Source organism: Olea europaea, chromosome 15, assembly GCF_002742605.1.
Source record: "Olea europaea var. sylvestris chromosome 15, O_europaea_v1, whole genome shotgun sequence".
NCBI classification, from domain to species: Eukaryota; Viridiplantae; Streptophyta; class Magnoliopsida; order Lamiales; family Oleaceae; genus Olea; species Olea europaea.
Window position 1 is genome coordinate 5,488,096 of NC_036251.1, and position 16,117 is coordinate 5,504,212.

The 16,117-nt window shown below is 37.9% G+C and overlaps 1 protein-coding gene and 1 pseudogene across 2 annotated transcripts; both read left to right on the plus strand.

Annotated features, from left to right (window-relative positions):
• The first annotated feature begins 810 nt into the window (after positions 1-810).
• On the plus strand, positions 811-6,132 carry LOC111409922 (E3 ubiquitin-protein ligase SINAT3). 2 transcript variants are annotated; one of them, XM_023040035.1, is made up of 4 exons: positions 811-1,014; positions 2,923-3,688; positions 4,515-4,901; positions 5,563-6,132. In XM_023040035.1, exons 2-4 carry the CDS (start codon positions 3,662-3,664, stop codon positions 5,923-5,925), a joined length of 777 nt encoding a protein of 258 aa, XP_022895803.1. In that variant the 5' UTR covers positions 811-1,014; positions 2,923-3,661; the 3' UTR covers positions 5,926-6,132. The 2 variants fall into 2 exon arrangements, with proteins under 2 accessions (XP_022895803.1, XP_022895804.1); XM_023040036.1 differs by lacking the exon at positions 811-1,014 and having other exon boundaries at positions 3,409-3,496.
• A 58-nt stretch (positions 6,133-6,190) lies between these two features.
• LOC111411140 lies at positions 6,191-11,324 on the plus strand (annotated as a pseudogene).
• The last annotated feature ends 4,793 nt before the right edge of the window (positions 11,325-16,117 follow it).

Consider the following 16,117-nt stretch of genomic DNA (forward strand, 5'->3'; position numbering starts at 1 on the left):
TCACATTTGACCAGATTCGTCTAAAAGCTCTTTAGCTAGAAGAAGCATTTTCATAACATTAGCCAAATGGGTCCAAAATTAGTTTTTGGGTCTCAAAAACTCCATTTGGATTTTCAAAGCCATGCCAAATAGGCCTTAGCCCTAAATTTGTCCCCCAAAAAAAAAATAATAATAATAATAATAAATAAATAAATAAAATTTGATATTCAAATGGTTGTTGAATTTAAACATATGCCACTTGGTATTATCTGTTCCATAGGCCACTAGAGCCATGCATGGTCATGGATCTGAGAAAGCCCCATTTGTTCTAAATTCCAATGAGATCATTAAATTAAATGCTTTCACCATTTATTTAATATAAAGAATTGAGTTTCTAATACTTTATGCTGAAGTTGTGAGCTTTTTTTATCAGTCTTCTTCCATGATGTTTTGGCTGAAACTAGGTGACATAATCTGATGTAGGATGAATTGAATCCGGAAGTGAAGCTTTATAATCTGATGTAGGATGAATTGAATCCGGAAGTGAAGCTTTATAATCTGATATAGGATGAATTGAATCCGGAAGTGAAGCTTTATGGTTAAACTTAAGAGTTTATTAATATAATACTGTAAAAGAACTTTAATTAGAATTTTGGATTCTGGATGTCATTGACTAAATGTCTAAAATTGTGTATTTAGGATGCAGAATTTTAACTTAGTCAAGTGGAAAGGAAAAGAAAACAAATATGTTCAACGTTGTAACAAAATGTTTTGTGAAGTTTGTGATAGGATACCACTTGAAAGAATAATTCAAATGTTGAATAGGTGACTTTTTGATTGAAAGATGACGATTACAGAAATTAAAAGAACAATTCTAAGCATTCGAGAGGCTTAGATCTCTCCCCCTAACTTTTCAACTAATTCTCTGCATGCCCCTCCCCAATCCCTCCCCCATTACATTTATAGGCAACTTATCACACCATTATTCTCCAAAATACCCTGCCCCTAACTGAATAAACTTCTCAATTCTTCTAGGTCCTTCCACGTTGATAGGAGTCTATCATTACTCGCCCCTCGAAATCCACCTTATCCTCAAAGTGGAGGCTGTGGCTATACGGTCAACTTATCATACCACCGCACAAATTTCCTTGCAAATACCCTAGTCACAAGTGATGTTAACATCACGGTTCTTGGTCCGAGGAAGTTGGCGGACTGATTTAATAGACCCAATACCACTAATATAGTGCCCATTAAAACCCCATGACCGGTCGCGCCTGTGCATAAAATTTTGATGTTGTAAGGCCAGCTATTCGAATTAAATTTGTGTTCAGCCTGCATTAATCCCCCTCCTCCTTTCATAGTCCTCGGTGCAATCCAATTTGCTATAGTATTTGAGAAAAGCTCCAACCTATTTACCATCCCATCGCTCCCTTTACTGCCATCTGCACCTTTACTGACTTCCAAATACCAACCACCAGTTTCTCTAGCCATAAATAAAACCTGTAACTCCTTGTGCTTACTTAGATGCTGAATATAGTTTTCTTTGCCCTCGAGAATTGGACCCAGATCGCAATTCAATTGGAGATCCACATCCATTTGCTGCTTGTAAAAATTTAGGGATTTGGAGGGTACAATTTCTAGTGGAGTAGACTCAGCGAATTGAGGAATTGATTTGTTACGTGGAGGAAGAAGGTAAATAGAGTAATTGGTATATCCTGGGCTTTTATTTTGAATTGGGCCAATCCCTACTTGGGCTTGATTCAACAACCCAATTGGGTATTCAACATGCTGGGCCGTTTCATTTAAGCCCACTAATTTCAGCATTTGGTCTTCAGCCCTCACTTTCTTATTGAGTTCATTCCCTTTCCATGCCTGTTCTGATCCATCTCTAATAACATCCGTCAACTGCGATAGGAGTTTTGTGATTCGGCACTCATACTTCTCCTCCTCCAACGATAGCGATGGAAACTTCTGTTCTTTGCCGCTGATGGGAGGACTGATTCCTGCCAAGCTTCCAAACATCTTTCGATTGTGATTGTCCACGCGCCAAGTCTCTTCTCTGCCCTTCGTACCTTCAATACTCATGCTTGTCTTAGGTGCTGCTTCTGAGGCTGATTTTGCTTCTTCAGATGAAAACTCCAATGATAGTGCTACTAGAGATTGCCTCTTCTCTGCTGCTGAGGCTTCAACGCAACTAATCTGTTGGAGTTGTTGGTATGTGGAGCTGAATGATGCTAGAAGAATTAAATTGCTTGCCTTAATGACCTTCGTTGGAATTGCAGAAGCGAACATATGCTCGGGTGAGTTCTCTATGGGCGGCCAAAATCTGCATATCATTCCCTCTTTCAATTCCCTCCAAGTTTGCACGGGTCGATGACAATCTAGCCATTGAAACCACTCCCAAGCTTCGCCATCCAAGCATTCTGCAGCGGCTTCCACTTTTTCCCTCTTCGACAATTGATTTCTTGCGAAAATTTCATTGGTTTCCCTAGCCACCAATCTGGATTGCCATCATAGAATATTGATATTTTTAGTCGACCTAGCGAATCCAATCCCGAATCCTTTGCTCGATCTCCTCCTTCCTGTTGCCACATTTTGTGATCAAATCTCTTGAACAATGAACTCCATTTCTCCTCTAATTCCTTGCTGAATGTTTCCATCTTCCCTAGGATCGAGGGCGCTGATACCATTTGATAGGATACCACTTGAAAGAACAATTCAAATGTTGAATAAGTGACTTTTTGATTGAAAAATGACAATTACAGAAATTAAAAGAACAATTCTAAGCATTCGAGAGGTTTAGATCTCTCCCCTTAACTCATCCACTAATTCTCTGCATGCCCCTCCCCAATCCCTTCCCCATTACATTTATAGGCAACTTATCACACCATTATTCTCCAAAATACCCTGCCTCTAACTGAATAAACTTCTCAATTCTTCTAGGTCTTTCCACGTTGATAGGAGTCTATCAGTTTCTTAGTGACGCAAGGGGTTTAAGTCATAGTTTTGAAGCGGTTGCCTTAAACCTGTAGCTGTCTCTATCACTCCGCAATGTAACTACCTTGTGTTTCTCTAACCCTTTTTCAAAATTAATTAACTAAACGTGGATAATTTGATGTGTGACCAAAAATGAAAAAAACTATTTTGAGAACCAGACCGGACAGGCTGATTTGACCAGGAAACTGGGAAGCGGACCAGAAACAAGTCTGATCACATGGATAAACCATTATAGAAAGAAACAAGTGAAAAGCAATTGGTGAACCTGCTGAACCGAACACGGTTTTTATGGTGAAGTTTACTTTAAAAAAAAAAGAAGAAGAAGAAGAAGAAAATTCGTTGAATCAACTTCTTCATCTTCGGTCTTCATGTCCTAGTTTCGCAAGAGCTTCATTATCTTCCTCGGCAGGCACCTTTATGAGTATGTGGAGATCTAAATAGGTTAAGAAGAAAGGGAGCTTGGTGGGTACTGCAGAACAACAAAAAGTTAAAAAGGGGGAATGTGAATGGTTAAGAAATGGTATTGCTGAATGGATTGTGGTGCTGTGTTTGAATTTCCCTTTGATTTTTTGTGCTTAGCACTTCTGCCCTTTTGCTTTGGAAATTTAATTTTGCCCCTGATATCCTTCATAGAAAGGGAGAAATTAATTGATATATTTATTGGATCTGTCGGGACAAGGGCTAGATGATAGAGAAACAAGAGCGGTTTTGGGTACTCCACTTTCTCAAAGAGAGCGTGTTATATGTGTTTATTTTATTTATTTAAATTTTTTTAGGAATGAGCAATGTTGGGACAAAAATGCTCAAATATATAAGAGGCCAACAATGAAAGTAGTTCTTTTTCCTTTCTGAATTGTTCTTGAAATTGATGATGTGAAAATTTAATTGTGTATAGATGACAATTAAAATTTATATAGATGACAATTAAAATTTATATTTTAAGCCCTTGTTTGGTTTCCGTTAAAATGTATTTTTAGGGAAAAAATATATTTTGGAATAATGATTCTTTTGAAGAATATGTGGTTTGAACAGAAATAAAAGTTTTGGGTTTATGTGTACTATTATTTTATTGAAAAGTGTATGGTTAAAAAGAGGAGAGGAAGATGCATTTTGGATAAAATGGAGCCTAGAAAGGGGCTAAATAATTATTTCTTAGGCTCTAGTTTGACTTGATTCGACCCAGGTGAACTTTTTACAATAGATTTTGTGAAAAAAGATTTTATCTTTTTTAGATTGTGTGATTAAAAATTATAGAAATATTATGTGTCCACGTGCAAAATTATCTTATTAGGAGAATTTATGGTTAAAAATAGGTTTTAAAAAAATATAGTTTTAAAGAATCTCTACCAAAGAGGGGATAATGCACTCATAACATTTTGTGTGTGAACGTATTTACATATCAAGTTTTCATGTGTTTGTGTGTGTGTGTGTGTGTGTGTGTGTGTGTGTGTGCATGCGTGTGCGTGTGTGTTGACAATATTGATTACTTTTTAAGTGCTAACTGCTAAATAAACTCAGATCATGTCTTTTTACTGCAGTGCCACAATGGCCATACTCTCTGTTCCACCTGTAAAGTACGGGTTTACAATCGTTGTCCTACTTGTAAACAAGAACTTGGTGATATTCGATGTTTAGCATTAGAGAAGGTTGCCGAATCACTTGAACTTCCTTGCAATTATTTCTCCCTTGGATGCCCGGAGATCTTTCCATACTACAGTAAGTTGAAGCACGAGGTGGTTTGTAATTTTAGGCCTTACAATTGCCCATATGCTGGCTCTGAGTGCTCAGTAGTTGGGGATATACCATACCAGGTTGCTCATTTGAGAGATGATCACAAGGTAGATATGCACTCCGGATGCACATTCAATCACCGCTATGTCAAATCAAATCCTCGAGATGTGGAGAACGCTACATGGATGCTGACTGTAAGTATACTCCTTTTCGTCACATTTTTAGTTTGGAGTTATCTCATCTTTGTTGCTGAAATTGTGCTACTTCTAATATATAAAAGGCCTTCAAGGATTATTATGTCCCATTAGGCTCTTCAGTTGCTCCCTTGTTCGCCAAACAACTTGCTACGTGATTATATCTAGAATTACATTGCAACACCATACAACAGTGATAATAAACTAATTCTTAACTTATTCCCAATAAATTTGGGGTCTTCTACATAAATCCTTCTTGCCATTCTGCCTAGTGCCTCAGTGCACTGCTAAATCTACTCGGAGATCTAAAGCAACGAGATCATTAAGCCATGTTACATTTGGTTACTCTCTCTTCTAACTTGCTGGGTTGCAGCTCCATTAGGAACAAAATGATAATTCTTTTTATTTATTCGTAGCTTGTCACATCTTCCAACCTTGTCTAAATGCTGACTGTAACTGTAATAACTTGGAAAGACACTGGGCATAAATATCTAATAGAACACATTGTATTGTGATATCGATGTGAATCTTGGACCTTGTCGATCCATGCCGAATTTTCTTGATTTTTTTTCTTTTTTTTCCTGTTGCAACATCAAGAATGGACACAATTGATGTCCTTGTGAGTTGTATATTCTGAAGGCCTTGCCCATCATTTTTTCAGGTTTTCCATTGTTTTGGTCAGTATTTCTGTCTTCATTTTGAAGCTTTTCAACTTGGCATGGCTCCTGTTTATATGGCATTTCTTCGATTCATGGGCGACGAAGTGGAGGCTCGAAACTACAGTTATAGCTTGGAGGTGGGGGGAAATGGCCGTAAACTTATCTGGGAAGGCACCCCACGGAGCATCCGGGATAGTCACAGAAAAGTTCGGGATAGTCATGACGGCCTCATTATACAGCGTAATATTGCACTTTTTTTCTCGGAAGGAGATAGGAAAGAGCTTAAACTTCATGTAACGGGGCAAATATTGAAGGAAAAACAGAATCCAGATGCTGGAGTGTACATAACTAGTCTATGCAGTTAAATGCTGCTTTGTTCACACATTTTTCATGTTCATGTCGAACTTTCAGTTAACTGTTATTAGTGGTTCGATATGTTTAACTTTGTCAAGAAGTGTATGTATAGGTTGTGGAGGTTTCAGCTTGATCGAGACGCTTTTATTTTTGCAATTGATATGTGTTGTAAGTTCAATACAGATGCTGAAAGTGACTAGTAAGTGTATAATTTCTTCTCTTTGCCTAAACTGTTGGTTCTTGTTTTTTCATACAAACGCGAGTTAGTGACTTAACATGATTACTATACTCTTTGTATGGTCCGTACTACTAAATGTACTCTACGAAGTTCTATTTGTGGGTTTACGGCAAGGTACAAGGATGGTCCAGTACTCCTATTGGGCACCACTAGAAGCTGCATGGTCAGGTCCATAGCTAATCATAACGTTGTTCACAAATTGTCAAAAGGACAAGTTTGGAGTACATATACACCAAGCACAACCCTTCTCAAAATTCACTGATATTTCATTTATATAGCACAGTTTCCCCTTCACCACATGGAAAAAGAAGAAATACTCATCAAGAATGACGATACCCATCTCCAGAAAACTATCTTTAAACCCTCAGTTGAATTTGATACTCTGTTTACCCCGCTCGAAGAAATTCCAACAACAACAGGTGAATGATCTTCAAAACCTAGTTCATAAATTCAATGGAAGTGATGTTTCTGATTCTAATATTGATACTTATGGTAAAGAAATGATTAATCTAGACAAAAGAAGTAATCTTGGCGATAACAATGGAGAATCTGGTGGTGTTATAGAATCGGAAACGGAATCGACAAGAAAGATTTTAGGTGAGTCAGTTTTGTGGAATAAGTTGGAGAGTTAGATTGAGCTGTATAAGAAAGATATAGAAATGTGGGGGCATTGGGACTGGTCCTATATTTAATGTTTTTCAGGATTAAGAAGGTAAGATTAAAATGGTGGTTGTGAGCGAGGATGAAATTTTGAGAAGAAGTCAAGTTAATTCACGGGATGATAGTGAAACCGAGGAAGTGAATTACAAAATTTCTTTTGCTAAATATTTAGCTTGAGAAATGGAGAGGGGTAGTGAGGTGATTCCGATGTTCGGTGGTGAAGTTTGTAATGTTAGGTGGAAACTGGAAAATGTCAAGAGTTGTGGTTATAGTATTATGGGGTTTATTTGTGGTTTGGGCAGTTAATGGACTTTTCACTTTTGGGGATGATGGTGAGGAATACACGAGGTTGGAGATGGAAATGTCGAGGAAGATGAAAGGTAGAATGGAGAAAGAAAAAATGGCGAAGGGCAGTATAAAAGTTATGCAGGAATCCTCAGAGCCAATAAGTGTACCTTTTGAGAGGCCTCTGCTTGACAAGGAAGTTGGGAACATCAAAATTAAGGCAGATGGATTAAATAATGAGTTGGCAGTAATGTAGTATTCTGGTTGTCAATCTAAGAATTTTAATGAAAAAATTGAAGAAATCAGAGCAATGGCAAGACATGAACGGGAACTTGAGTGAAAGGATTCTTCGGTGGATAATAATGACGGAGAGGATGGTAGCGTGAGTTCTTGCAATGACCTTCCTAATGGACAGGCAATGGATATTTGAAATACTGATGGAACTTCTTTGCTTACATCATTAGATGATTTAAAAGATGATATTGAACTTCCAACTGAATAAGCTTCAGTGGAAGAAAATTTTTTTGGAAATTCATAACACATCGAATGCAGATGGCAATGAAAAGACCACACTTGAGGTAAATAACAGGATAATTGGTTTGAGCTCCTCAGATTTAAATGGAGTGAATTTACACTCTGATAAAAGTTTTGTGAGAACTAAACAGCGGGTCATAAAATCTATGAAAGAAGCCGGAGAATACCTCTCAAGAAAGAATGACTAATTATAAGTAAATCAAGAACCTAAAGCCAGAATTGAAGAATAAATTCACCCTCTTTTTGTTATGCCAAGAACAAATGAAGCATCTGATACCAATGTTGAATTATCCAACTCTTCTCTTTTAAGTGATAGACAAAAATTTTCATATTGTTGTGAAGATTCTTGTCTTGAGAGAAAGTAACATTCTTCAGCTAACAATGGGGACTCTGAAGCAGCATATGGAATAGTAAATACCGCGAAGAATCTAAATAATACCAGGATGTCCTCAGGTCGTGAATTGAGCCTCAGAAGTCAAAATAATGGTAATGAAGATTCAAGCTTGTTGGAAGAAGCATCAACTTCACGGGAGAAGCATAATTCTGAAGGTAATGAAAACAATGCAGCAGGGATTAATCTTCAAAATCCTGAAACTACCATTAGTAATGAAGTTAATGGAGGCTGTGCAAAGTTAGCATCATCCAGAAATAAGGAAAACTGGATTCTAAAAAAATTTCACGAATTTGAGCCCGTTGTACAGAAGATTGGAGTTGGCTTCAGAGATAATTACTGGGTCGCAAGGGAAAATACAAATCAAGAGTTAGAGCTTAAGTCCCTTAAAGATAGACAACGAACTCGAGTGGATGAAAGATGAGAAGCTCGGTGATATTGTATTCAGAGTTCGAGAAAATAAGCTTAGAGGAAGAGATCCATTTTATCTTATAGATGATGAAGAAACATGTGCATTTTTCAGTGGCCTTGAGAAGAAAGTTGAACAAGAGAATGAGAAGCTTATAAATCAGCACAAATATTTCCATTCCAACATTGAGAACCTTGATTATGGAGCAGGTGGATTTTACATTCTTCTTAGATCTAATTGTATTCAATATGAGACCAACTAATTCAATAATTTTGCTAATTATGTTTCATCAACCCTTGTTTCAAACCCTAGATCTGCCCCTGCCTTCCACTATGATGCAATAAGATAGCCATGCTAATGTGACTTCTTTTTGTTACTATAGATGGCATAGCTTGTATGATCCACCGGAGAAAATAATACCTTGGCGGAAAGTTCTCCCCTCAGAAAAGAATCCCGAGTTCATTAACAATTTCGTAGAACAGAGAAAGGAACTTGTTGCTGAAAGCATTAAGAATTCATTTCTTGTAAAGAAGACTGAACAAGATGTCCGTCAGAAGTTTGAAGAATCTGAAATCTCATGACAATATGACTAGGTCAATAAATGTCACTACAGAATTTCAGAAAGAGCCTACAATATCTCTAAACCTATTATAGAAGGCAGTCTTTAGAGCTGGCAAAAGATCTGGAAGGGAGTACTGGCTGCACACTAAGAAATGGTCCCAAGGATTCCTCGAGTCATACAATGCAGAGACTGATCAGGAAGCAAAGGTGTAATGAAGGATATAGGAAAAGATTTGGATAGATGGATTGCTGAGAAAGAAATAGAAGAAGCAGCTGACCTAATGGACAAAATTCCCGAGAAGGGTCGTAAGTTCATTAAGGAAAAACTTGACAAGGTCAAAAGAGAAATAGAATTGTATGGCCCTCAAGCTGTCGTCTGCAAGTATCATGAATATGCTGAAGGAGAAGAAGAAGAAGAAGAAGATTACTTGTGGTGGCTGATCTGCCCTTAATACTGGTACATTACTTCATCCTGTTATCCCTAATGTTGATTCAAACATTCTAACGTGAATATATTTGAACAGAGTAATTCCCACAATATTTCAGTATTTATAAAAGAAAATTCCGAATCATTTCTTTCATTGTCTCTCTGTTTTGCAGTGCATAGAATTGTACACGGTAGAAAATGGAGAGCAGAGAGTGGGTTTGTATTCGCTAGAGATGGCTGCTGAACTAGAATTGGATCCAAAGCAATATAACGTGATTGCTTTCGAAGATGCTGATGGAAATGCCTTTATTGTTACCCGATCGCTGAAGGTATTTCGTACCCTTGTGCTTCTTCAATTGTGTTCGCATAGATTTTTATTTTATTTAATTTTTTTTTTTTTTATGCTCTTGAAAGTGAATGTTAAAAATAAAATAAAAAATAAAAAAAGCCCCTGGAAAAGGGAAAAGTTTGTTCTCTGAAGTGAACTCGTATAATGTATATTCTACCTTTTCTGATTCTCTGCAGGGCGCTTTTCAGGAAGCCAAGGCTAATGGTTTCAGTGTGACTGTCATCAGAAAAGGTCAGCTGCAGCTCAATGTGGACTGAAGATTGGAAGAAGTGGAAGAACTAATATTAGAATATGTACTAAGATATACCATGATAAAATCATGCAAGAGCGTTCTGTTGACATTAAATGGCTTGATGAGGGCCTTTTTGGGATCAGCAAACCAGCTCAGAGGTAAATTTAAAATCTTATAGAACTTTTATGGGATTCAATCTGGTTGTCCTGGTTTTTATTGGCTATTAGTTATTCTAATTCCTTATTTCAAATTTTTTTATTTACTCCAAGGAGATCGAAGTGGAAACTGAAAAGCACATGAAACTGTGAATGAGAATACTATTTCAGATGTTTGTTGTTTGAGGTATTAATTTTCTTATGCACAATGAGTTAAATTATTTGCATGGTTACCACCGCACGTTGCTGTGAGAAACGAAGAACAGAGAATGGAGGACCATTTTTATTTCTTGTTGCTTTGATTGCAAATTGAAAAGGTTACCAGGGATTCTGTTAATAGCGTGCTGAAATCATTTTTCTCTTTTCCGGTCGTATATTGACCTTCTTTGCTCTTTTTTCTTCACTTGTTTGGGGGATCCTTAAAACCTTTCATAGTTTCTCGATAATAGATGAAGCTGATGATGTGTTTTAGCGACTGTCTCTTCGAATTCAAAATAGAAAAGTTGTATAATAATGCCGGAACAGAATTACAATTTTCAAGTCACAGAACTTATAGATAGTATAAAGTGTGATCATTATTCTGTAGCATGCACAAATGTGGTGTGATTTTTTATTTTTTTTTTAGATCTTGACATTGTGAATTATGGGGTTTATCCAATTCTTTCCTCTATTTGTGAATTATATAGATGGTGTGTGTTTGCAATATTATGAGCGAGGGTAACGAGAAAAGATCCCAGTTGGAGATTCAGTGGCATCTCATTCAAGTTATGCCAATTTTGGTATCACCAACGAACAAAGAATCCCAGTTGGTGGGATGCGTATCTGTTCGTCTCCCTTCTGCCATCTTCAAGTTATGGAGCAAAGACTTTCCAGGAAGTTTGATAATTTTGAATTCCATGGTTGCTGGCCACCCCCGGATTGTTTAAAGGTAAATGTTGATCTTGTTCGTAAATGATGAATGACAAATTTTGAGTTCGTTGGAATAGGGACGAACAATGCCTGGTCAGCAGAAGTCGCATGTGTGATCATTTCACTGCCTTCGAGCTTCAAGTGGAGCACAGTTCATCTTCTTCACCTCTAGCATAGCCTATCCATCCTATTTCCAATACTTGTATAAAGATGTACAGTTCATGTTTGGTATAGTAATACTGAAATCAGATTTTAGCTCTTTTTTCCTTCTTCTTTAATATTATCCCATGCTATCAAATCATCCATCCCAAACATGCCGTCAAGAGTCTCTGTGTACGCAGACGAGTCTACTCTTGACTCATGCTCAGCACTATGTAAATTTTAGTGTCAATAGAACCAAGGATTTTGTTAATGAACAGCACTTATGAATCAGACACAAGTTTCTTCTACTCTGTTCGTTTCCTGTCTGGAAGTGTTGACACGTTGTGTTGATGATCATCAACCGAAGTAAAAGTTTCTAACGATACAACTCTTGACCCTAGACCACTGGTTTTGGACCACTCGAGAGTTGGCACGTTAGCTTACGTGCTGTTCGGTGTCCAAAATAGTCCCTAGATGAACCGAGTGGTTTGTAGGGAAAAGTCCTTCGTCGTCGTTAGCAATTCTGAATGTGATCATCAAGAACTTGATAGGCAGCATAATAAAGAGACCCCATAAACATACAAATCAAAGTGATTATAATTGGCAAGGAGAATCACCTTCATTCATTTTTACACGATATCGTAAATAATACTACAAGTGGTTGAAAGCACACGATTTTGGTGCACTCAACAATTTCATCAATCAACTTAACTACACACGTCGTAGCAAATAGCATTCACACAATACAACTGCAAATTTCTGCAGAAGAAGCTTCACATTAACTTTAAGAATGTCGTCTTCTTCGCTAAGAATTCTAAAAATATCAGCAATGGACGCCTAATACAGTACCTCTAGTAACCTCAATTATCACACCACACCTAACTCCACTATCCACTTTATGTGTGAATACCTTCAAAACCCTGACCCTCCCTACTAACTTCATCCGAGTCTCAATCTCCATTGTGTTCCCGGCCAGAATTCCACCATTGCTGAAACTATTACTGTTGTCGAACCCTAATCCGCCATCACCCCCGCTAACGACCGCTTTGGCCGGAGTTGGGAGGGGGTACTTCTGGACATCAAATTTGGCGGACATTTTCTGACTGCCGCCGCCACCGATCCTTCCGGCGGGAATGAACACGAGACCCATCGGCTCCCCGGAGTAGACGAGCTGCAAAGAGCTGTCATAGTGAGAAAATTCGTCGCGGTTGGGGTTGGTCACTGTCACGAACTGGAAGAATTCGAAATTGACGGTGCCATTCGTGACGGAGAATGCCGGGAACTGCACGGCGTCGACGGCGATTTTCGGTGGTTTAGGCTTGAACAGGAAGAAGTAAACCGCGACTGCGCCGGCAACAATTGAAAGCAAGAAAACTGTAGCCGCTACACATGATGCTAAATTCGTACTCCCACGGTTGGATTTCGTATAACGGTCATCAGATCTAGGAAATTGAGGTTGCTGCATTTCTTGTACAGTGATTTAGTGAGAGAAAATTAGCAAAAATCTATGGGACTGAAAATAAAGAATGGAATTTAGTGGGCTTGCTACTTTTTATCAAGAACAAAAAAGAGATTTTCCACGTCATCAATCATGCTGCTTTGGGGATTAAAGTAAGTTTTTCCTTTTAAGGGTTAATGCCTTATGACCGGAGAGAAATGGTGGTGGCCGCGGTGGAGGCTATGGGCGGTTGTGGTGGAGGTTGGTGTAAGGTGAGGTTAATATTCAGATGAATTTGAGTGAGGGATAAGGGTGGTATGATTGTGTCTGAAGTAAATTGGCCATCAAGGTAGGTGTTTTATGTTCGTTAGGTCCCTTGTGATGGATGAAATTAATTAACAATGATGATGATTGGTGAAGACGTAAATTTTAACATTCTTTTATATTATAATTATTTGAGACTTCTTAATCCTCCGATTATATTTTTTATTTTATTTTTTTCTAATTGAATCGAATTCTGATATATCCTATAACCTACACTGAATCATCCTTATGAACCGAAACATGGTGTGCATCAATGATGAGCTTTCGTTTGTAGAAAAAAAAATGATTTTGAAAAAAGAAAATGAATTTGTTGATAATAAGACTCAAACAAGGACTTTAAATGTCGAACATCACTAATTACAAGACTCAACATTAAGATAAAAAAAAATACTAACACTTTACTTCTATCTAATCAGTGCTCTCCAATCTATGCTACCAAATGAAGAACATCAACCCCTTCCTTGTATTAGTCCTAAATACATGTTTCGTAAATAGTATTAAAACGGGCATTTGTTATATCCTTGAACTTATATACCACTAGACAAGGCTAACCGTATTGTAAAGGTTCCCATTAATCAAATGGGATGATTGTAAGTGAATGTTCAAAGGAAAACCTGTGTGTACATTTAACATTGCAGTCATTCACAAAAACACAAGCAGAAGTCGCATGTGTGATCATTTCACTGCCTTCGAGCTTCAAGTGGAGCACAGTTCATCTTCTTCACCTCTAGCATAGCCTATCCATCCTATTTCCAATACTTGTATAAAGATGTACAGTTCATGTTTGGTATAGTAATACTGAAATCAGATTTTAGCTCTTTTTTCCTTCTTCTTTAATATTATCCCATGCTATCAAATCATCCATCCCAAACATGCCGTCAAGAGTCTCTGTGTATGCAGACGAGTCTACTCTTGACTCATGTTCAGCACTATGTAAATTTTAGTGTCAATAGAACCAAGGATTTTGTCAATGAACAGCACTTATGAATCAGACACAAGTTTCTTCTACTCTGTTCGTTTCCTGTCTGGAAGTGTTGACACGTTGTGTTGATGATCATCAACCGAAGTAAAAGTTTCTAACGATACAACTCTTGACCCTAGACCACTGGTTTTGGACCACTCGAGAGTTGGCACGTTAGCTTACGTGCTGTTCGGTGTCCAAAATAGTCCCTAGATGAACCGAGTGGTTTGTAGGGAAAAGTCCTTCGTCGTCGTTAGCAATTCTGAATGTGATCATCAAGAACTTGATAGGCAGCATAATAAAGAGACCCCATAAACATACAAATCAAAGTGATTATAATTGGCAAGGAGAATCACCTTCATTCATTTTTACACGATATCGTAAATAATACTACAAGTGGTTGAAAGCACACGATTTTGGTGCACTCAACAATTTCATCAATCAACTTAACTACACACGTAGCAAATAGCATTCACACAATACAACTGCAAATTTCTGCAGAAGAAGCTTCACATTAACTTTAAGAATGTCGTCTTCTTCGCTAAGAATTCTAAAAATATCAGCAATGGACGCCTAATACAGTACCTCTAGTAACCTCAATTATCACACCACACCTAACTCCACTATCCACTTTATGTGTGAATACCTTCAAAACCCTGACCCTCCCTACTAACTTCATCCGAGTCTCAATCTCCATTGTGTTCCCGGCCAGAATTCCACCATTGCTGAAACTATTACTGTTGTCGAACCCTAATCCGCCATCACCCCCGCTAACGACCGCTTTGGCCGGAGTTGGGAGGGGGTACTTCTGGACATCAAATTTGGCGGACATTTTCTGACTGCCGCCGCCACCGATCCTTCCGGCGGGAATGAACACGAGACCCATCGGCTCCCCGGAGTAGACGAGCTGCAAAGAGCTGTCATAGTGAGAAAATTCGTCGCGGTTGGGGTTGGTCACTGTCACGAACTGGAAGAATTCGAAATTGACGGTGCCATTCGTGACGGAGAATGCCGGGAACTGCACGGCGTCGACGGCGATTTTCGGTGGTTTAGGCTTGAACAGGAAGAAGTAAACCGCGACTGCGCCGGCAACAATTGAAAGCAAGAAGACTGTAGCCGCTATACATGATGCTAAATTCGTACTCCCACGGTTGGATTTCGTATAACGGTCATCAGATCTAGGAAATTGAGGTTGCTGCATTTCTTGTACAGTGATTTAGTGAGAGAAAATTAGCAAAAATCTATGGGACTGAAAATAAAGAATGGAATTTAGTGGGCTTGCTACTTTTTATCAAGAACAAAAAAGAGATTTTCCACGTCATCAATCATGCTGCTTTGGGGATTAAAGTAAGTTTTTCCTTTTAAGGGTTAATGCCTTATGACCGGAGAGAAATGGTGGTGGCCGCGGTGGAGGCTATGGGCGGTTGTGGTGGAGGTTGGTGTAAGGTGAGGTTAATATTCAGATGAATTTGAGTGAGGGATAAGGGTGGTATGATTGTGTCTGAAGTAAATTGGCCATCAAGGTAGGTGTTTTATGTTCGTTAGGTCCCTTGTGATGGATGAAATTAATTAACAATGATGATGATTGGTGAAACGTAATTTTTAACATTCTTTTATATTATAATTATTTGATACTTCTTAATCTTCCGATCATATTTTTTATTTTTATTTTTTATTTTTTAATTGAACCGAATTCTGATATGACCTATGACTTATGTTGAATCATCCTCGTGGATCGAAACATGGCGTGCATCAATGACGAGCTTTTGTTTGTAGAAAAAAAAATGGTTTTGAAAAAAGAAAATGAATTTGTTGAGAGAATCAAACAAGAACTTTAAATGTCCGACATCACTAGTTACAAGACTCAACATTAAGATAAAAAAAATACTAACATTTTACTTCTATCTAATCAGTGCTCTCCAATGTATTCTACCAAATGAAGAACGTAGTTTTTAACGTAAGTTTTGTTTACTTCAAAGTTTAGTATGATTGGTCAAAAATAGAAGTGACAAATACTCTTAACAAATTTGGCAATTCTAGTATTTTATGAACAATATATACAACTTTGCTCATTAGACAACAATAAATTTCGACATCAACCCTTGTATTAGTCCTAAATACATGTTTCGTAAATAGTATTAAAACGCGCATTTGTTATATCCTTGAACTTGTATACCACTAGACAAGGC

Bases quoted from the DNA above. Each gene is read 5' to 3' on its own strand.
- LOC111409922 (XM_023040035.1), top strand. From the start codon at position 3,662: ATGATAGAGAAACAAGAGCGGTTTTGG. The intron at 3,689-4,514 runs GTACTCCACTTT...TTTTTACTGCAG, and splicing joins AGAAACAAGAGCGGTTTTGG to TGCCACAATGGCCATACTCT. The intron at 4,902-5,562 runs GTAAGTATACTC...TCATTTTTTCAG, and splicing joins ACGCTACATGGATGCTGACT to GTTTTCCATTGTTTTGGTCA.